This window comes from Chironomus tepperi, unplaced genomic scaffold (assembly GCF_022539635.2).
Source record: "Chironomus tepperi strain 1889 unplaced genomic scaffold, CSIRO-AGI_Ctep_v1 contig_67, whole genome shotgun sequence".
In the NCBI taxonomy this organism is placed as follows: domain Eukaryota; kingdom Metazoa; phylum Arthropoda; class Insecta; order Diptera; family Chironomidae; genus Chironomus; species Chironomus tepperi.
Genome location: NW_027226189.1, coordinates 1,878,052 through 1,901,412, shown reverse-complemented (window position 1 = coordinate 1,901,412; position 23,361 = coordinate 1,878,052). Strand labels below are relative to the sequence as shown.

General features: G+C 30.2%; 2 protein-coding genes across 3 annotated transcripts; both read right to left on the bottom strand.

Annotated features, from left to right (window-relative positions):
* Positions 1–903: 903 nt before the first annotated feature.
* Positions 904–7,309, bottom strand: LOC139100473 (uncharacterized). The gene is made up of 2 exons (XM_070653065.1): positions 6,233–7,309; positions 904–5,658 (listed from the first exon to the last, which is right to left on the bottom strand). Exons 1-2 carry the CDS (start codon positions 7,307–7,309, stop codon positions 904–906), a joined length of 5,832 nt encoding a protein of 1,943 aa, XP_070509166.1.
* A 726-nt stretch (positions 7,310–8,035) lies between these two features.
* LOC139100608 (adenosine receptor A1-like) lies at positions 8,036–18,676 on the bottom strand. 2 transcript variants are annotated; one of them, XM_070653287.1, is made up of 9 exons: positions 17,905–18,676; positions 17,690–17,840; positions 17,426–17,590; positions 11,118–11,234; positions 10,997–11,051; positions 9,475–9,518; positions 9,244–9,408; positions 8,962–9,168; positions 8,036–8,904 (listed from the first exon to the last, which is right to left on the bottom strand). In XM_070653287.1, exons 2-9 carry the CDS (start codon positions 17,834–17,836, stop codon positions 8,542–8,544), a joined length of 1,263 nt encoding a protein of 420 aa, XP_070509388.1. In that variant the 5' UTR covers positions 17,837–17,840; positions 17,905–18,676; the 3' UTR covers positions 8,036–8,541. The 2 variants fall into 2 exon arrangements, with proteins under 2 accessions (XP_070509388.1, XP_070509389.1); XM_070653288.1 differs by having other exon boundaries at positions 17,426–17,574; positions 17,755–17,840.
* Between the last annotated feature and the right edge of the window lie 4,685 nt (positions 18,677–23,361).

The window sequence follows — 23,361 nt, the reverse complement described above, 5'->3', positions numbered from 1 at the left end:
GGGTCAAAGTAACCAATTTGATCAACATATGCTCAGATTCATTCTATAAAATGTCATTGCCAGAATTGTGAAGTTCAGACTCTTTTTTTGTGGATATAGATAGTGTATGGATGGAACTTGTCATCCTAGCGTTGATTAAATTCTTCCGCACCTGGAAGTGATTAAAAAGAAGTAAATTCTTATATTTATAATGGGATTTATTTTAATTCGTTCTCACGAATAAATTAATTCAATAATGCATTACTCATAACATAATCTGATAAATAAACAATAACTAAAGTTAACTTGTGGCCATCAAGTTTAACTAAAATTTATAATATTTCCGGAATTTCACAGTAATTAATCAACAATTTATTTGTCCCAACATGGACGTTTCTATCACAAAGATTAAAGTATAGAGTCCCAGCATGGACTTTTAATAATTTTTTTTTTTACAATACAAACAAAATTTAAGAGTCGTCACATAAATTATTTTTCTGACTATCGTTTTTTTTTTTTTTTTTGCGTTGTATTAAATAAACCCCATATGAACCCCAAGAGATCAACTTAAAGCAGTCCTATGAAATCAATTATCTAAAGATGTTTATGTACCTTAAATGTTTTCACATTTACGTTTTTTACAAAAATATCTGAGTTACCTTCAAGGCAGGCAAAGTCCGTGAGAACTCATGTATATAAAAACATACATCTCGATATTTTTAACGTCTTTTTCCATCAAAAATTTCACGATTACGTCCAATTAGACCTGATGAAATTTGATGTCGTACATCAAACATAGCATGCGGCATAAATTTCCTTTTCAGAATCATATGCAACATACTTTACGCGAAATTTTATAAACACAAAACTACTAAAACCCGATCCCCTGTATATGTTTCAACAAAGTTTACTTAACAACAAAAATTATTGAGCTTTTAAATTTATTTTTGCAACTGCAACTGCAGGTCTTATTACCACTGTTGCAATTTCATTTTTATATTCCTTCAGAAGTTGATTTTGAGCCTTAATTTTGTCAATTACTTTATTTTTTCCCAATTTTACTATTACTTTTCTGACTTGATTTTTCGAGCCGGGTATCACTTTTATGATTATTCCTTTGCGCCATGTATTGGCTATTGAAGGATCTACTGTCAATACTACATCGCCCACTTGTAAAGGTTTAGAATGTTCTATCCACTTTTCTCTCATTAAAATTGTTGGAAGAAACGTTTTCATCCACTTTTCCCAAATTAAATTACTTATCATTTTGATATCTTCCCACTGTTGTGTAAGTATTTTTGGCTCAACTGTGTTAGGAGGAACTGATTGGGCATTTTGCCTCCCCATAATAAAATGATTAGGAGTAAGGTACTCATGTTGATTATCATCATGAGCGAGCATTTCAATTGGTCGGCTATTTATCATATTAATAACTTCACAAATAATTGCTTTAATGCCGTAATCATCATAATGTCCACAACGATCATCCATAAACTTTTGAATGTGCTTTAAGGCTTTTTTTACCAATCCTACTATACGTTCCACTGAGCCATTCATGTGTGGTGCTCTTGGTGGAGAAAAGTCCCATTCTATTGGATGAATAATAGCACCCTTTTTTAGCAATTCCTTATTCCATCTATCAAAATGATGTTTCAAGATGTTATGTCCTCCAACAAAATTTGTTCCATTGTCAGAACATATTCTAATTGGGACACCCCTCAAGTTGAATGTGTTCTGTAAAGCACGTAAAGTGGCATGGGCTTCTAGGTTTTCAATAACTTCCAAATGCAAGGCTCTAGTAGTAAGACATGAATAAACAAGAATGTAGCGCTTTGCTAACACGTTTCTTAGAACCTTAACAGTTATTGGGCCCAGTAAATCAACAATGACATACGAAAATGCGGGTAAATGGAATGCTAGACGATCGCTGGGTAAATCTCCCATTAAAGGAGTTTCTGGTTTGGCTCTTGATATTTTACATTTCATACAACAATTCCGAATTACATTGTTAACGGTTCTTTTAATTTTAAGAATGTGGAACCTTTGCAATAAATTAATCACGACTGTTTTTTCGTTATGATGGGCTTGAGCATTATGATAATGAAGTATAATTAATTTTGTTAAATGGTTGCTTCTTGGGAGAATTATTGGACTGATTCGGTCAATCCCAAATTTCTTTCGATTTTCTGGATTATCTGCAATTCTAGATTTAGCCCTCATAATACCCTCTTCATCTAGATAAATTAACAGTTTATTTAAAGGATTAGACTTTTTCAAAGGTAATGCTTTATATAGACATTCATATTCATCAACATAGGAATCTTTTTGAGCCATTCTGATTAGAGCCAATTCTATTTGTGTATGCTTTAAATCCTTTCTGTTCATCTCAATTATCATTTCGTCAATTTCCCTTTTAAATTTACTAATTTCGGCTTTAATCTTTTCTGCCTGCTTTCTGGTTCGATTAGGGATTTTTTCTAGTGACTGGATCTGATTTTTTATTTTATGAATATGAGCGAGATATTTAAACCTAAGACAACTTCTTACTAAATGATATAAACTATCCAGTGTTGAATAATTCTCATATTCGATTACTTTATCGAGGATTAAATCGTTATCAGGTTTATGTAATTTAAATGACTCTTTATTGGTCTCAATTTGAGGCCAATTCTCCTCCGGCAGACAAAACACTTTAGGATGAAACCATTCATTGTCGTATTTAATGCCAGGGATGGATGTAATTTTTGTGCCAAAGTCGGCCGGTTGAAAATCAGTAGGTACCCATTTCCACTGTTCTGCTTTTGTGCTATTCCTAATTTTTAATAATCTACGCTTCACATATATTTTTGGATTTTTTGCATCGTTGATAATCCAATCTTTTACAGCTGAACTGTCTATGCAATATACAAACTCATTAAATACAAATGTATGTTGTTTTGCTACTTTATTCATTAATGTTACTAGCTTATCAGCGGCATCCAGCTCTAAATCAGGGATTGTACGCTTTTGTTTTAGCGGAACTATGTATGATTTAGCAAATACGAATCTATAATCTATTTGATTACGATCTACATCCAATAGTCTGATATAAATTATATTGCAAAGTATGTCAGTACTTGCATCACTAAAACCTACCAACTGGATTATTTTTGCATCACTTATGTGTGGAGAATACCACCTAGGAATTCTAATTTCTTTTATTCTAATCAATAAGTTTATATATTTCTTCCACAATGGAAAGTACTTATCATCAAGCAACTGTGTCCATTCATAATTATCTTTAATGACGAAATGATAAATGAGTTTAAACTTTGACAACAGAAATTCAAAATATCCTACAGGATCATATATGGACATACATAATTGTAATATTTGCTTTTTAGTAGGTTTGATTTTACATTCCAGAATTTCTTCTGGTATTTTTTCAAGAGTCAATGCTATGCCTATAGTGTCATTTTCGAAATCAATATCATAGCCTAATAATTTTTCTGAACTTTCATTGCTAAATAGCTTTTCATCTTTCAAATCTTCTGATGTTAAATTCTTACGAATTTTCTCCAAAATCTTGGGTTCATTACTTTTTAATTTAACGAGATCAAACCCACCAGTGCTTAATATATTGCGTATATCATAAATTAATTCTTGGCCACATTTCAGATCATTAACTGATGTCACAACATCATCAACATATGTTAAGTCTCGAATAGCTCTTACAGCAGCTGGGTGTTTATCTTCATAACCCTTTGTTACCTCATTTTTAATATACTGGGAAGTTATTGGAGAGGACTTACTACCAAAAATCATTACCCTCATTCTTAGAATTTTTATTTTCTCATTTGGAGAGGAACGAAAAATGAATCTCAAAGAATCCCTGTCTACTTGTCTCATCATTATTTGATGAAACATTTCAGTTATATCGCCTTTAATTAAATATTTTCTTTCCTGCATATTAAAAATGATCTTGAGAAAATCATTGTAAAGATTTGGTCCGGCTGCTAAACAATCATTGAGCGACTGACCATTGACTTTTGTGGCTGCGTCCCAGATGAATCTCGTTCTTTTGTTTTTTGGTTTAATAAAGAATGTTGGGATGTAAAAAGTTCGGTCATTTATACAATTAATTTCATTTGCAGGGACTTCTTCAGCATAACCCTTGTTTAATAAATTATTTACTTGCATAACACATTCTTCGTGAGTCCCATTTTTAATTGAATTTTTTTCTACTATCATAAATCTTCTTAATGCGATTTTAAATGACTGTTGTGTTGGAAGTTTAATACTTTCATCCAACCAAAGTAATGGAGCCTCAAAATGAATCCCATCTTCAGACCTTCTGACGTGCTTACTGAGCATATTTAAGGCAATCTCATGTTCATAACTATTATTGTCATTTTCAGCAGGTTGTTTATAATCGAGCCCCATTAATTGATTTTCTAGTCTATTTAATTCGTAAGTTTCACTTTCGTTTAAATGAACGTGGTGTGATAAATTCTTGTTTCCATTAGAAACTAAGTGCTGACTATGTAAAAAATTATAGATATCTTCAAGTTGTTGTAAATTCCCAATCACATAATCCCCAAGAGGGCAACGAATACCATACGGAATATTACTTTTCCATTCTTTAGGCTTAAATGTTTTATACTGTGTAAATACCCATGCATTATCCATACCGATAATTCCATTGATTTTATCATAAGACTGTAAATACATCTTATTTAAATGTGGATATAAATTTATAATTTCAGAAGCATCAAAAATTTGATCTTCCATGTGTAGGTCTTTAATGGTACGAAAATAAATTACATGTCTACTGGCATTAGGATTTGTTCCACTTACATTTGTTTTAATTATCCTAGAGCAAAAATCTGTTCGACTAATGTTACTAGACCAATTCAAACTAATTGGATGCCATAAGCCTTTAATTCTCATATCATCAGCCACATCTTGTTCAATCAAACTTACTGTGCTTCCTGAGTCTAATAGGAAGGCTGCCTTCTTATTACAATCAGTAAACTTTAGGACTAATACCCCTAATATACAAGAAGATGATTTCATGTTAGGATTAGTATTTTGTTGGATATTAACAATATTTGATTTGTACAACTTCGAAGATATATCACTGTGCTTAATGGATTTTGAACGAGATTGACTTATATGTGCATTTAATTTAATAGCTTTGGGAGCTCTATTCACATAAAATTCATTTGGAGGTATTGTTACAATTTCTGACTGATCACTGTTTTCTGATTCAGAGTTGGAACTAGATTTGTTATCATTGATATGAAGATTACAAGAAGGTTTGCTTATATTATTCGTTTTGTATTGTGAATTTCTTTTATTTATGCTTCTGTTCTTATTGTCGTTTGAAAATTTAAATCTATTCGGATTACTATCAATCTTTTTGCCTTTTCTTTTGTAACAAAACATCATGTGATGGTTCAAAGAACAGCCTTCCATTCTGCATTTAAGTCTACTTTTATTTGGACAATTAAAATGCTTCTTTTGGCCACAATATGTGCACATGTCGTTAATCTTTGCTTGCTCTGAAACCTCCTTGCCAGACATTGACCATAAACTATAACAATTAAATGCTGAATGATTGGATGTCTTATGGAACCAGCAATACTGACTATTATTGGACTTAACTTTATCATTGGAAACAATATTGTAATAACTTCTCTTAAAAAATTTTTCATTAAAGTCTTTTTTTATTCGCCAATTTATCTGTCTTATTATCTTTCCAAGGATCATTGTTCTCAGCATGCATTTTAGAATTTAAGTAATCAACTTGATCAGAAAGATAAGAAGCAATATACTTTATATAAACTGTTTTATCTTTAGATTCTAACTTGGCTTTTTTGCGATGCCAACCATTCAGCAAATAATTAGGCATTACGTTGGTAATGTGTGATAAAATTCTGTCATCTACTTTATCCTTTTTCTTTCCGTGTTTATTTACAATATTACTATAATTGATTATTTTATTTATGAACTCTATAACTTTTTTTGGTTCACAATCATTTCTCATTTTTTTTAATTTAATAATTTCATTTGTCTCATTAGCAAGTAAATTATAAGAGCTGCAAAGTCGCTTATCAATTAATTTTAATGTTGTCCAATAAGTAAGAGGATCATACAGATTGATGCCTCCAATGTCTAAAATTTCTCTACATTTAATTGAATTTTGTATTCTTAAAATATTCTCAGAATCATTAAACAGTGATTTGGATTCCTTAAATAAATTAAAAAATACCTTCCACGTCATATCAGCCTTTTCGACTAAAGGCAATTTTTCATATGTAGCCTTTTTTCTATCTATAGAAGTGAATTTATAAATTCTGCTTATAATCTTTGCACTATCAATCTCCGTCTCACTTTCACTGAATTCTTCGCTCGATGAGCTATAACTATGTTTCTTATAAGAACTTTTATTTTTTATTTTACGATAATTCTTTTCTAAATCAACACTGGATAAACTAGAATTAGATAAGTCGGAATCATCTGAGCTACTTGTGTGTCTCGAGATCCTTTTCGACCTTTTCTTGTTTTTGTGACTTCCTTCACGTAGTTTTGTGCTACATGGAATGTTTTGGCTATATAAATTATTAACATTTCTGTTTAAATCTTTTGCACTATCATGATCATCAAAGGTTCTTTTGTGAGTACTATTTTTAGAATTTTTCATTTGTTGCCTTTGTTTCTGCTTAAGATTTTCTATTCTGGTTCTATTAACTATGCAATCTTGGCAAAAAAATTGATTATTAGAGACTCCTTCTATCTCAACTTCATTTAAACACCCAACGTGAAAAACACTTCTACAGTCTATACACAGAACGCCAGTTTTAAGTTCAGAAAAATTATTAGAGCAGATTTCACAATAGAAATTTGCGAATGGATTATTAAAATTTCCATTATCATAAGGTACTAGCGATTCAGTACTATGTGGATTCATATGTTTCGATTTTAAATCCACATTCGCTTTATTATTGTTTTTATCAGATGGTGTTTTATCGCATAAATTATTTTTTCTATTGGACACTTCAATCATAGACTCACCATTTAAAATACTGCTGTCTTTATCGCTGATTTCATCTTCATTTTGACATTCACTATTGGCCATCACTTCTTCAATATCAGTCATCGATCTTCCTTCTTGAATTAATTGCGAAAGTTCATTCCAGTGATTTCTGCAGTACCATTTATCTCCAAGAAATTGAATATTCTCAGCACATCCAATGTGTCTCCATCTTTTACATCCTCTTATCAGACATTTAATTTTCTGTTCTAATGCACTGTCATAACTATTCACACATCCTTCACAATTCTTCATGGCTTATTATTAAAATATTCGTGCAATAACAACGATTACTAAAATACAATTATCTCGCTTATCGTGTGTGGAATTTTTTTGTTGCTCAGTTTTGTAACGGATGTTTCAAGATTTAAAAAATAAAAATTTGGTTAGATATGAAGAAAAGTAATGAATTTTCAAATTTCAATTGGTTGTTACCGTAAATTGATTTCTTAGTCAAACACTTTTTTGCTAAATACGATCACAATAAATTATTCTTAAGCACTGTTAATTTTGACTTATAAATAAACACACATTGGCAAGCACATGAACTTTACTAACACATATAAACTTATAGATGTGGAAGTGTAACTTTTGTATTATTATTTTTTTTGATTTTAATTTTTCTTTAATTTTTTGAACTTCCTGGCTTAAATCTAATGAATCTTCTTGCTATAACACTCTTTACTTTCACTTTCAAACTATTTTTATATTGATTTTGTGGCTCTTTTCTAAACTTTATTAGTTAATTTTAAATTCTAATTTTTTGCAATATTTTTTCCTTACACACACCGAGATAATAATTTTTCGTTGTATTAGTTGCACAGTGTTTTTAAAAATTTAATGACAGTTTTAAGAATGAGCAATATTTTCAACTTTAGTTAGATTAGCTAAATTAAATTCACAAGTTAATTATAATAATAATTAAAGTGAAATAATTTTACTGTCGGCTGAAATCTTAAATCAATAAATCAAAAATTACCATTTTTACTTTCGTGAATAATCCTTCAGATGAATGAAATTTATTTCAATGTATGTGTGTGTGTGTGCTTAAAATGAACTGATTGTGTGCAATGACAATGGCTGTGCGAAGACAATGGAGTAATTGCAACAATGGATACAATTGCCAATAGCCAATTAATGAGAATATTTGGCGATAAGATGTTTAAAATTGATAAGGATTATTTCACCTAATTCAACAAAAAATAATTCTTATTTAAGTTTAATTTTATGATTAATATTCTAATAGATAACTCACTTTAATCTGCCTTTGATTTTTTTATGACCAGCCTTACAGTTTGATGTCTCAATTCAAATAGGCCTTAGCCAATCAAAAAATAGGCCTAAGTCATTGACCAATCAAAAGCAAGATCGACTTTTCGAAATTAGGTTCAAATATTGAACTTGACATTTTGAATTACGAAAAGTCGTTACATTAAAATTTGTATCTTAAAATCTAGGTTTTAATTCAAATTTAAATAAACGAAAATTTAAATGCAAATTTCGTTTACAACTTCTTTTCGTTTTTCATTTTCAATTTCCTTTTTCCAAGCCGGTAAAATATTTGAATTAACATAAATTTTTGGTTCAAATGCTCGTCTTGATAAAAAATAATGATCTGACATTCTTTGCTGATGTTGACTAATTAATGAAGGGCGGTATAAAGTTTCAGGTTGAGATGGGCAATGAAAAAGCCTAGACAATGCTCCTCTAAAATCTTTCAAATGATAGGCGTATAGTAGTGGATTTACAGCTGAGTTAAAATGCGATAAAATAATTGCTGAATAAATAATTGTTTGATTTAACATGCATTCACTGCAAAATGCATTCACGCAATTTATAGTGTACAATGGCTATAATGAAAGAGAATTTATTTTTTTTTTACTTTTTTACTAGTTATGAGATCTTACAATCCAACAAATAATGAAGAATAGAACAATAATTGAGAGATTCTGGGTAGCTTTTACTTCTCGTTTACGAGCTGCTGAACTTAATAAACGAAGCATTTGAGTGTCTTGTTGGACATTCGGATCGGAAATCGACATCGAAACAAAATCTCTTTTGTTTTTATTGTTTGTAGATACCACACGTAAAGATGATGAGGTGGTTTTGTTCATCTAAATTTATTTATTAACCATAATTAATAAAATTTAATAAAAATCTACTTGGATTTAAATTTCCACAAAGCTTGCCTGTTTTAATATAACACGATAGATAAGGCCATAAAATACAGCTAGAATGATACTTGGAGTTATGATGGTCGTAAAATAAAGGAAAACGAGATAGTTGTAATCCATTTTATCAGTAAAATAGCATTCCTGTTCAGTTCCTTTATTGTACCATCCAAACAGAGGAAGCTAAATTTAATTTAATATAAAAATAACGAAAAACTTAAAACTTCGATGTAATCGAACATAACTTACAAAACCAATTAGTGATCCAAAAACCCAGCAAAGTGTGATAATACCTATTTTAATCAAAATAAAATAAACCTACTAATGAAGAGGTCAAGCTTCATGGGTATTATTCACACCATTTCACAAAGTTCAAGTTAAATTTATTATACCAATTTGTCAGTGCGATATGACTGAAGAATAACTTAGGGTTCGTCTAGATGCGCTTGCCTGCAGTTTTTATTATTCTAGATGCGCATCCAATTGCATCCATCTGCATTTTTTGTATGAAAATTTTTTTCGTAAAAGATGATGAAAAATCGCGTTTTTGAGAGTTTTTCACCGTCGTAATTGAAAAACTTAATCAAAAATAAGATTTTCTATAATATTTTAACTCTATTTTAAAAAATGTTATTTTCCAGTGTTTTTCATCATTATTTGGGTTTCGATCCCGGGATCCCGGTATTCAGTTCGATTTTCTAATACCGAAATCCCGGGATTGAAGTTTCGGTATTCCGGTATTGAAAAATTCTTAGGATTTTCAATTTTTTTTTATTAAATATTGAAATTTAACATTGTTTTTTTTTTGCAAAAAAAGTTTATCCTTAACTTAAATTTTTTATTATCTCTACTATTTGATTAAAAATTGAAAATTTTGACTAAAAAACAATTAAAAATCTTTATTCACACATTTTACAATATCTTGTTGCACTTATTCAAGACTGGTACAAGACAGATACAAATCCAAAAACAGATCATAGTCGTTTACATTAGATTAGCTGTTTATCAACTGATTAACAGCAATTAGAAACGTTAAAATTTGTCGGGATTAGGGTTTTGAATACCGGAACTGATTTGTATGAAATACTGGTATTCAATTCCGGTATTGCATACATTTTAATACCGGTATTGTAAATTCTTGTTGGCATTAATCTCGAATATGAAAGCTAGGTATTTGGCTTTACATATGAATCAATATGAACTTGAAAATTATTTAATGTAGATCTAAAGAAGTCAGTTTGTGAATTAGATTCATTTTTTAATGGCAATTCAACTTTAATTTAATTCAAATTTAATTAGTCTCAGTTGTTTTTGATCATAATTTGATCCCGGATTTTGAGTAAATTATAATATCAATATTGATACCGGGAGTATTGAGAATTTTCCAATACCGTAATCCCAGGATTGAAATTTTGTACCGGTATTGAAATCCTAATCATTATACCCTATTCATTATATATGAAAATTTCGCTTTTTCCAAGATTTTTTCATCCTAATTATAAATAAATTGATGTTGAAAATCCAGAAGCGCAGGCCTGCAGTTTTCTGCATCTATGCGCATCTAATTTTGGCAAACCCTAGAATAAATTAAACTTTGTTGATACCTTTCAATCTTTGCCTTTGCATTGCTTTTCAATATAAATTTGAGAATTTTAGAACTTATATGAAAGATTATCTGGTTTTCCAAAAAACAGTTCCAATATATTATCATCGTGAAAAGGTGTGCTATATAGCTTAAAATATAAAATTTATCTTTGAAAAAAAAAATTACCAATTGCCGTTTTTGTTCTTGCATTTCTCGAATAAGCTAACGGATGTAAAATTGCCTGAAAAATATTAAATTTTTAATTTACAGGTCAGTAGGTAATATTGAATTCAAAAAACATATTTACCCAATATCGATCAATAGAAACAGCTACCAGGCAAAAAATTGAAATAGTACACAAAACAATTAATGCGGACAGTGTAAGTAAGCATGCGTGCAAATTTCTTGGCAATCCAATATCAGCCTATAAAATTAAATTGTTTCATAAATCCTTTATGCAAATTTTGTGAAAAATATTAAACTTTATAATACATTCCCGATTGGCATAAATTGAAATGTTGCCACCACGGCGACGAGTCGGTCCAACATTTCAATTTGTGCCGATCGGGATTAGAGATCTTTCACGTATCACGTTTATCGAAAGTTTCATCCTTGTCACAAATTGTCACAAAATTTTTAATTCAAAAAAATTATGACCCTCGTCACACTTCCTTATTCACTTACTATGGAAAAAGTTTATTAAGACTTCACCATTTGATGGTGCTACATAGGTGCATATAGTGCAACAACATTTTTAGACAAATTTTCAAAAATATTCATATATTAAATTCAGATAATATAAAACAGAAACTATTTAGTAAAAAATTTAAATATTAATCTACTTTCATTTTTGATGACCTGCCTGAAACTAGGGATTTCAATACCGAACCGGATTCTTAATACCGGTATTTCGGTATTGAAAAATCTCAATACCGGTATTATACCGGTATCCGAAATTCAGACCAAATTGGATGCTGGGTTTTAATCCCAGAAATTATAATCCCAGATACAAAATTAATACACAACCAAAATATAAGTCCAGAACATAATGCCAGGAGTAATTGTATGTGGCATTATAATCTGCACGTGTAGTCCATAAGGCCACATACATTTACTCCTGGACTTATGTTTGTTCAGTGCAATTATAAGTCCAGGTACAATTACTCCTGGGATTATTATCTCTTCGTGCAATTTAAGCCCAGAAAATTTTTCAATTCTGGACTTATTATCCTGATGTGTATTTGAAGCTTTTGATTTTTTTCCTTGAAAAATCTTATTAAAATTTACGAAAAGAGTTATTTTTTAAATCTTAACACTTTTTAATTGAGTTTTTCCTTCTTACTTTCTTGGCTGGGGTGCACGAGGGCCCATTGCCGGGAATAGGGAATTGCTTACTTACTTACTGCAACCATGTTCCTATGTGGAGCTTAGGTTACAACAGAAGGCTTTCCATCTGACTCTGTTGCTGGCTCTGTCACCTAGTTTGTACAAATTCTCTATCCGCACGTTGAGCTGACATTCTTTCATTACTGTTCTGCGCAAAGTAGCTTTTGGAGCTCCGGGTCGCTTTTTCCCTTGTGGATTCCATCCAAGGACTGTGGAACAAACTTGTGTTTCTGTCCCAGCAATTACATTTTTCTTCCGAAGCGTATGCCAGCCGCACTTCCTCATCTGTATCTCCTTGTTGACCTGCTTTTTGCAGAACCTTATCGTTCGAAGGCCAATCATTTGGATTCCCTTCCACCAAATCCTGAGAATCCTTCTATAGCAACTATAGACGTATATTTGCAGTTTGCGCTTGGGCATAGGGAATGTCTAAAGACAACTCTATCCTTCGAATCCTTCTGCCAGTTCGGGATATTAAGTACTTTAGCGTCCTTTTCAACACATCCAATTCAGGAATTTTTCGGTGTCCTTACCATCCACAATGTCTGCAGTTGTTACTTTAAGAGCTGGGGCATCATTTGGACTTCTGCATGCATGACCTGTCAATCTCGATTAGCACGTAAAACTGTCACTATATCTCCTCCTGGAATAGCACATCCTTCACAGGACCATAAATCGCTCGTAGTGCGCGTCTCTCAAAGAGAGTAGTGCGTTCTTATCAGCTTGTGTTAAGTTCCAGGTTTCTGAGCAATATAGTGCAATGACCAGGATAAGCGTCTGGTGTAGCTTTGGTTCGTCTTGCGTACTTCGATTGTGACGTCTGTTGTATTGTTTACAAAAGATCCGAGGTATTTGAACCAGAAGTCGAAGTCGGAGTTAGTCGACTAAAGCCGCGACTAAGATCGACTAAAATGAAATTTTACTCTTGTGAAGTATACGAGATTTCATTTGAAAATTTCATTTTTTTCACTATTAAGAAAGAGAATCTTTGGCTAAGTAAATCTACATGACCTGTTTGTTTGCCTTTGTATAGGTAATGCGTTAAAAGCGTTAAGTGACAAAGGAACGACCCCTAAATTAATTAATCCATTAAATTAGTTAATAGAAATCTAAAATTAGACAATTAAAAAGTGTTAAGATTTAAAAAATAACTCTTTTCGTAAATTTTAATAAGTTTTTCAAGGAAAAAAATCAAAAGCTTCAAATACACATCAGGGTAATAAGTCCAGAATTGAAAAATTTTCTGGGCTTAAATTGCACGAAGAGATAATAATCCCAGGAGTAATTGTACCTGGACTTATAATTGCACTGAACAAACATAAGTCCAGGAGTAAATGTATGTGGCCTTATGAACTACACGTGCAGATTATAATGCCACATACAATTACTCCTGGTATTATGTTCTGGACTTATATTTTGAAGTGACGTCTGGGATTATATTTTCTGGGATTAAAACCTAGCACCACCAAATTGCTGTCTAAAGTCACGAAATTGTTAAAATTTTGCGTTTTTGAAATTTTTCCGTATACTAAAATTTTTAATAAAAAAAAATTGTTTCTTTTTAAAAAAAAATTTAAATTTTTCCAAATAAAAATATAAATTTTTCATTATTGGAACTATTTTTTATATGTGTTTATGGGTTAATAAATGCAAAATAGTTAACAAACCCTAAGTAGACGAATTTACGTTTTAACTAACTAATGGCAAGATAATGTCCACTCGATGATTAATTTTTACGTGTTTTTGTAAACTCAGAAAAGTAATTGTGCATATTATTTTTTAATAATTAAAACTAAAATCAGTTAAAACAATTTTCCAAATAATGGTTCAATATAAAATTCATAAAAAAAGTTTATCACGTGATTTGTTAATAAACGAATGTTTTTTGGGCAAAGTTTTATGAACACCAAATTCTAAACGTTTCATTTAGTTGAAAAATCTTAAAATTTACCGGAAATTTACTAAAATTTTATAATTTTCCTTGCATTTTTCCATACCGAAAATACCGGTATTTGAAAATCTTCAATACCGGTATTTCGGTTTTCAAATTATTTCGGTATACCGGTATTTTGATACCGGTATTGAAAACCCTACCTGAAACGTTATAGGTGAATGACTCCTACTTTATATAAAAAATTACAAAAGTCCTCGTGTTATTGGGACTTAAACGCATTTTTGTCCTAGCGATCAGTAATTGATTAATGAGTCACTTCCAGACCTAAAAAAACGAGATCCATTAGGATTCTGGTCACTTCTTAACCTACAAAGCAAGATCCAGTAGGATCCAGGTCACTTTCAGACCTTCAAAACTAGATCCAGTAGGATCCAGGTCACTTCCCGGTCCACAAAGCAAGATCCAGTAGGATCCAGTAAATTCCAAGTCATCATACTAGATTTTTAAGGAATTTCGTTATTTAACGGATTTTCATAATTTAAACCACATAACGGTTATGACAAATTCAAACTTTAGAGTGCCTATTAAAATAACGAATTTCAATAAAAGGCCGTTCACTTATTACGTTACGCAAAAAAACAACGAATTTCTAGACCCCATTTCTAGAATTTCTTTGTCTTATTGAGTAAGATTATTTAGTGCTAGATGAAAAACTTCGGTACAATTACACATTAGAAATGATATTAATTAAGCCTGTACCGTCTAGATTGCTAATTAAGCATTTTTTTGATCTTTTAAAAAATAATTTTTTGTGTGCAGGATCGATTGACGCTCGAAAAATCAAATTTTCTCTTTAACAAGTGACTTATAGGATCAGAATAGCACCTCAAGTTGTGCATTTGTTGTTATTACACTTCAATTGATACAACATTATTACTCTAAGTGCTGGATTAAAGAAACATTTAAAAAAACCAAAATTTTGGACTTTTTGAACTTCGCGGATATGTCCTAAAGTGGATTATCCTCATTTTCGGATTATCCACTTCAGTTTTTTGGAAATATTTTTAACATTTTGAGAGATTTCAAAAATATACTATGTGATAATTGTGGAGTACACTTAAACCGATATTTTCGTATATTTGGAATTTTGGGTTCTCAATTATTGACAAATTTATCGCAATGATTACGGTTAATCTACTAGATTTAACTGAAATATTGAATAATTAATACATCTTAGGAACCAACGGAATTCAAAATATATAGAATTGTCACGGCTGGTTCACATATTAAAAACTAAATACAAAAATAATGCAACTCTTAAATTGTTTGAGATGTTTCCAAAAAAACTGAAATGAATAATCCGAAATCGAGCATAATCCACATTAGAGCGATTTCATGAGTAAACGTAACTGAAAAAATTTTAGTACAAAACTTTGTATTAATTTTTCTCTTAAGTTATGCATTTTTAGTTAACTTTTGAAACACATATAGGATTATTTTTCTATTTTAAATGTGTTTTTAGTCTTTAAAGATCTTAACATAGCTTAATTATGGCAAAAAATGTGTTTTGTGTTTTGCAATAATCGGTCGAAAGTTAACCGATAAAGTTGTGTTTTCTTCAATTTTCTCCTTAATTACAGTAGTTACAGGCATAAATAAGATATAAATACAAAGCCTAGGCGTTTTCAAATGTATTTTGTGTAATTTTATCACACGAAAATGTATACTTAAGGAAATATTGACAATTAAAAATTTAGAAATTTTCGAAAAGTTAACCGATTAAGTTTAGTTTTTCAGAAAAATCTTTTGTTATATGCCTCTTTGTAGTGAGTTTGTTATTCTTGTGGTTAAATATTACAATAATACATAACATAAGTTCATAACATTGGGGTAAAAGTAGTTAATTAAAGAAGCATTCATAAAAAACTTTTAAGACAAATTTTTTTTCACTCATGGAATCGCTCATTAGTGAAATAGGCCGTATAATTTTCAAATTTTGAAAAACCGTTGATGATATGAAGTATTTATTTTCGCCAAAAATATATTTTACAGTTAAATTATCTTCTTATTTTGAAGAACTAAGCTAATTTAATCGTTTTTAAGGTGAAAAAGTAGAAAATTTAACTGTAAAATATATTTTTAACGAATTTTATTTTAATAGACACTCCAAACTTTGTTCTGTAAACACTGTAAAAACATCGAAGAACATTAAAAAACACTGCAAAACAATGAAAAAACGTGTTGTTGTTTTTGTTGTTGTTGTTTATCGAAATGAAAAATTGTTAATTATAGTATTTATGCTATGATTTGAAACTTTTAAATGCATTTGCCTGCAATAAAACAATAACACTGAGCTAATAAAACAAACCAGAGCTCTCTACGATGTCTAATTGCTGAGATAAATACCGAGCCCGAACAGACGAACGAACAAAGTGCATTTTTAAACTACCTTTTTGAAAACAAGTTTCTTTTTAGCGCATTTTTGAAATTTTTTTCAAAAAGGTAGCTTAATAAGACACTTTGTTCGGTCGGTCGGTCGTTCGGTCGGTCGGTCGGCTGGAACGCGAGATCTCGAAAACCAGACATCGTGGAGAGCTCGCAATGGTTTTAAAAGATCAGTTCCATAAAGTTATTGGCGCCCCGGGCATTTAAAAGTTTCAAATCAAAGCATAAATACTATAATTAACAATTTTTCATTTTCATATACAACAACAACAACAAAAACATCAACACGTTTTTTCATTGTTTTACAGTGTTGTTCAATGTTTTTCGATGTTTTATCAGTGTTTACTGAACAAAGTTTGAATTTTTTTTGGCCGTTGTGTGGTTTAAATTATGAAAATCCGTTAAATGATGAAATTCCTAAATTCCAAGTATGGTGACTTGGAATTAACTGGATCTTGTTTTGTTGGTCTGGAAGTGACCTGGATCCTACTGGATCTTGTTTTGTCGGTCTGGAAGTGACCTGGATCCTACTGGATCTTGTTTTGTGGATCTGACAGTGACCTGGATCCTACTGGATCTTGTTTTGTGTATCTGGAAGTGACCTGGATCCTACTGGATCTTGTTTTTGTCGGTCTGGGAGTTATATGGATTCTACTGGATTTTTTTTTTATAGACTGGGAACTCACATAAAAATCAATTACTGATCGCTGGGATAAAAATGCGCTGAAGTAACTCGATAAGAACGAGTACTTTTGTAATTCTTTACTTTTAAATTCTCGGCGTCGCAACAATTCGATTATACCTAGGTATGTTACCAGAAATACCAGTTTTCAAAAGTACAGTTTTTCACAAACCCTAAATAATAAACATACTTCGTTTAATTTACTCACAAGAACTGCAAACGGGATGCCAATTAATCCTACCAGGAAATCTGCCGTGGCTAATGATATTATATAATAGTTTGTCCTTCGTCTCAATCGTCTCTCACGATAAAATACTAATATGACTAGAGAATTTCCTAAAACAGCTACGATTGCAACTAGAAATTCCATAATCTAATTTTGAATATAAATATAAATTTACATTCGTTTATACAGAAAAATATATATGTATATTTCGTTTGAAAAGCTTAAATTACAGTCATAGGTACTTACTATATAAGGGACATTAATCGTTGAATTTCTTGGATCATCGTTAAATAAGTTCGTAAAATTTATACCATCAGTTAGATTAGAAAAGATGTCTTTCGATCCTACTTCCCCACAATCGGAATAGTTAGTCCAGTTGCCTACTTTCCACATTTATCTGAATTATAATTATTTTCGATTCAGTTTCAGCAGTAAATACATATATGATAATTTCATCTCACTTCAGTAGTATTCGATTTTCTTGACGTTGATCAATAAAATATGTTTTTACACACATATGTATGAATTAATTCGTGAATCTGAGAGCCTTCCATTTAAATAAACAAATGTCAGTCATTACACTTGAGTTGTCAATCTACTGAGACGTACATTAAATTAAATTTGAGATATACATAGTACCTATTTTATCACTTAAAATGTACTTATTATTGTTTATGCAGTGAATGTAGATCATTATTTGACTACAAAGCATGATTTTGTGTTATTTAAACATTCATTTGACCAAAAAAGTTCTGAAATTTAACGGTTATTTCATTTGTGAAGCCATTTTAAAGCGCTGGTGTAACTCACGCTAAGTCTTTACAAATCTTTTCTTAATTTTCATAGTTTAATTCTTTGAAATACTTTTCGTTAACTATTTGATTTTGAGCCATCAGATTAATATGTATAGTGAAAATTTAAAAATAAAACTTGAATTGAAAAAATAAATTTTCAAAAAGTTTACAATCGAACGGCCCCTAAATGGATTTGCCTAGTGTTTACTGAACCAATTTTGCAATATTTATATATGTGGTCATGCAGAAAAACTTCGCTCCAAACAAAACTAACACCATCACATTTTTCCATTGTTCTCCGTGTAAAATACTAATGATGGTGATAGTAAATTTCAAAAATTTAATGGTCACTTTTTCATATGAATATTTTGCTGAAAAAATTGAGCTAAAAGGATCAACGCATAAAAAGTTATAAATTATAGTCATGAATAATATAAAATAAAATTACCACAAAATTTAGACTATTTACCCTAATTTAATTAAAATAATGAGAAAAGCTTTTAATACACACTGAAATGAGTAATTGGAAGAAAATTTACATTCAACAGGTCAGAGGATGTAAATAATGCTATGTATCAAATTTAATCTAGAAATTTTTCTTTCATTGCCTTTTGTGTGCATGATACCACAATTCACAATGTTGGGTTTTTATTAAAGGTCGTGAAGCAAGTATTCTCATATTTTTATATTACTTTGTGTATCAAAGGATTAATTTGGAGACATAATGAAATATATTTGAAAATTGAGATCCGCACGTTTATCCTGCAACAGTACTTTTTTTCATAAATTAAGGAATTGTAGGTAAATGATATTTTGACATTAGTTTCCTTTTTGTTACCAATGAAGTAAAATATGAGCTGAAGTGATTTCTTGTTTTTAATATAATGAAAAAATATATATTAATAATCTCAGCAATGAGATAGTAAAGATAAGAATAAAATATGTTCATTATAATACAATTTTGCTTCTCATGACAATCAATCTAACATATTTGATAACACTTTTTATTATTGTTGCCTTAAAAGATTTTCTTTTGAACATCAAATAGCATTTAAAATTGAGTTGATAATTGGTAATTTATAATATTTTTGGTTTAAAAATTATTTCTGGTCACAAAATTATAGGATATAATTTATTCTATCCATTATCTTTTGTCATCCAAATCGAAATTTTGCAAAAACATAACAAATAATGTGTACTCATAAAATATCATATTCCTTAGACTATTACTGAATATACCATACATCACTTTTCAATTTTTTAATTGTTAAATAATTTTGAAAAAAGTGAGAAAATATGTTTTTTTCCTTATGGAAGTTGGAAATTAAGGATGGGCAAGTGTAATTATATCATAAATACATCAATATCACTCATTTTCATCACAAATTTATTATTCATTATCTACGTGTTTTTTTTAAATTGAGTAAAATATAATTTGAATATATCTGACACTTGTTTATAAAACTTGCAACAACGAGAGCTGAAATAAAACTGATTACGATAAGAAAATGCGAATAAATATCTAAGCGAATGTTCATCGTATTTTTTCGTGGATTTTTCACGTGGTTTTTCGTTTTTTTTAATACGAATTTCAAAATATCATTGTTCTTTTTGAAAAGAACCGTTATTTTTGATCGGCTTAGAAAATAATTGAAAATCATTTTGGAATATATATACATGTATGTAGTCATACAAAAAAATGGAGTAATTTTACGAAATGTTCATTTTTGCAAAAAATTTCTTTTCATACAAATTTAATTTAAATTTCAAATTTTGAAAAACTGTTAAGAAAAAAACGCATTCTTACTGATAAAATTTTGTTGAAAAAGAATCAAAAATGAATTTTTATTACATTTAACTATTGTATAAATGTCATATTTGTTCATTACACGCTTTTTTTTGAACTTTTTTTCAAAGAAATTTATCAATAAAAATTTGTTAGTAAATCAACGGTTGTTCAAAATTTGAAATTGATACTAAATTTAGGTGAATGAAGAAAAATTTTTTTCGCAAAAATGAGTACAATATATATATATATATGTGGTCATACAGACAAACTTCGCCCCAAAATCGCCCCAAACAAAACTAACACCATCACAATTTTCCATTGTTCTCCGTGTAAAATACACTTAATAGTGTTGGTAATTTTCAAAAATTTAACGGTCACTTTTTTGTATGACCACATATATATATATATTGAATGAGTACTTCGTAAAAATGAGGTTTCGAATTTCTGAAAATCGTTATTTTAATATGGACTCAAAAAAATGAGGCTAAAAAGCCAATAAATGAACAATTTTTTGTTAATTTTTTCGACTAAATGTGCTTTAAATTAACATAAAACAATAAAATTAGAAACAAAATTTTAAATTTGTGAAATTTCACAAAAAAAAAAAAAATGAAAATTGGTAAGATTTTCTTATATTTCTTTAGAATATCTTTAATTTAATTCATCACATTTTGTTGGATGTATTTGGTAACTTTTCAATGGATTTGGCTTGAGTAATCCGACAAAAAAGTACTATAATATATTTAATTAATTAAGACGAATTTTCTAACATAATTTAATTAAAGTAATTGAATTTAAGAGTGAACATTTACATTAATTATGTTAAAAACACTTGTCAAGAAATAAGTGATTAGTTAAATTCACTATCATTGACACGAACATAAGTAAAATATTCCCGCAGAAAAAAATTATTTTTACTGATTTTTACGAAAAATTGCAACGTCATGATTTCTACGTAAATATTTTTCGTTACGTGATTTTTTCTACGTAAATATTTACGTATGATCAAAAAAATCAGTGATTGTTTTACTCATGAAAATAAATGATTTTTTTTTTTTTGCTCATGAGTTTTTAGATTAATTTTAGTCTCTGGTTTTTAGATTAATTTTAGTCTCTGATTAAGACGAAAATTTGAGTTTTTTTGAAAAAAAAGCTCAAAAATAACCAGAGCTCGTGAGGAGGAAAAAAAATTCTTTGATTTTCAAAATAATTTTTTTCTGTGATTTCAGAAAATCCGGATTTACGTACATAAGCGAAACTTCTATCAAATGATTTTGGTTACGTACCCTGAATTTACGTTATAAGCCACTACCCGTTACTAAACCACTGGCTTAGTAAAGGAATTTGACTCTGGAAAAATTTTGTATCCGTTAATAAGCCACTACCAAAAAGTCATTAATTAAACTAGATAAAATAATTCAATCGTTTAAAAATGACATATTTGAACATTGGCAATCAGTTAGGACTAGAAGAAATTACTAATTTTTAAGATTTCCATTAAATTTTCGTTTTTTCTTCATTTGTTTACATTTTTTTATTAAGCCATTACTCGTTATTAAGCCTTTTTTTATGATTTTGACAACTTTTTTCTTCCGATAAGCCACTGGCTTATAACGTAAATTCAGGGTAATAGAAATCTTTACGTAGTGATTTTACTTACGTAAAAATTTAGTTTGTTTACCTTTTTTTGAAAATTATAAAAATTAAGATTTATCAATTAACTTAGCTTTAAAATGGACGAAAATTTATATACGATAAAAATACATGCAGAACGAGCAGTCGAAACGAATTTAAGTTCAAAGAAAAAACCATCATCTAAGACATCTAGTTCAAGTTCAAATGAAGAGCCGTCAAAAAAAATCAGGAAGTAATCTCGCGAGGAATTAATTCGTTCTTGTGTTGAGCTGGTTACATTAAATTTGGTTCCGTATAATTTTTTCTCCTTTAATCCATTCAAAAATATGATCGAAATCCACAAACAATCTCCAAAAGTTGCAGTTAATCCACAATCTGTTCGAGAGTTTGTTACTTCGTCAGCTGATTCCATTCGAGCACTTATAAAAAATGAGACAAAAAATAGGATGATTGGTCTAAAACTTGATATGGCCACTAGATTGGGACTCAGTGTTCTTGGCATAAATTCAGTGTCATCGTTGCCAGCGATGGGGCCACACCGCATCCAATTGCGGATTCCAGTACCGTTGTGTATAATGCACAGAAAGTCATCCAATAGGCGAGTGCTCTAGGAAGACTCGTGAAGGCAATGCCCAGTGCTGCAATTGTCGAAAAGATCACGCAGCAAACTATGCCAATATTATAAGGACTTCAAAAAACGAATCTACAGCCTGAAGAAAGTCAAGAATGAACCAAGGAATCTCATCCAACGTCGTCTCCAAGCCAAGAACTTCCCTGTTCTAGGGAAATCATCACAGCAATCAAAAACGATACAGCTACCAAACCAGAGTAGCTTTCCATTTCAACATCCAGAAAATGCTGAAAGTCATTCTTCACCAGTACCTCACGGTACTGTTCATCAGAGCCAACTGATTGAAAATATCAGCTACGCAGATAAACTCAACGAAGCAGTCAATAATGAAAGTCTGCTCAAGAAACTCACTGAAGCTCAGGAAAAACTTAAAAGGTTCTCCATCATGAATTGAACAAATTACCTGGAAATTCACCGATCGAAGATCTACTAAAGTTCCTGATGCGACACGGTCTCATCCCGGATTCACGATAGATCCATTATTTTTTTTATATATATGCACTATGGGGCAAAATGAAAAAAAAAAGGGACATTTTGATTTTTGGACTTTTTGGAATCAAGACTTGAGGGTATTTTTTTCTTATAGTGGTGTTTGGTGGTGTTTGGTCGGTTCTGGAGCTGTTTGAAGTTGAAAAATGGTAAAAAAATGGTTTTTTTTCACTTCTTGTTTGACTTGAAAAGTTTCATATTTAATTAAAAGATATTGAAAAACGGTTTTCGGTTCCTAATTCTACTATATAAGAGCTTTATTTTGACATAGGACAAGGTTTATATATACTGGATTTTAGTGGCAGGACTTGAGAAAATGTATGAAAATAGCAGGAAAAAAAGCTTCAAGCGTCCGGAAAATATGCTAGTTCTCAAAAGTTTCTCATATAGACCTATTTTTTCGTAAAGTACTTACGTTCTACTTTACAAAACTGAAAAAATATTTAAAATTGGTTGGTGCGAACAAAAGTTATTGCATTTTTAGTTTTGGACGAATTTTTTTCTCAAAACTAATATTTCTGAGATGAATTTGGAAGATATCATTTGAAAAAAGTTTTTTAATGTATTTAGTGATTTTAAG

Bases quoted from the DNA above. Each gene is read 5' to 3' on its own strand.
- LOC139100608 (XM_070653287.1), bottom strand. From the start codon at position 17,836: ATGTGGAAAGTAGGCAACTGGACTAACTATTCCGATTGTGGGGAAGTA. The intron at 9,169-9,243 runs GCAAGCTTTGTG...AAATAAATTTAG, and splicing joins ATCGTGTTATATTAAAACAG to ATGAACAAAACCACCTCATC. The intron at 8,905-8,961 runs GTAAGATCTCAT...CTTTCATTATAG, and splicing joins TCTTCATTATTTGTTGGATT to CCATTGTACACTATAAATTG.
- LOC139100473 (XM_070653065.1), bottom strand. From the start codon at position 7,309: ATGAAGAATTGTGAAGGATGTGTGAATAGTTATGACAGTGCATTAGAA. The intron at 5,659-6,232 runs GTATTTTTTAAT...AAATTTTTTAAG, and splicing joins AGGCTGATATGACGTGGAAG to AGAAGTTATTACAATATTGT.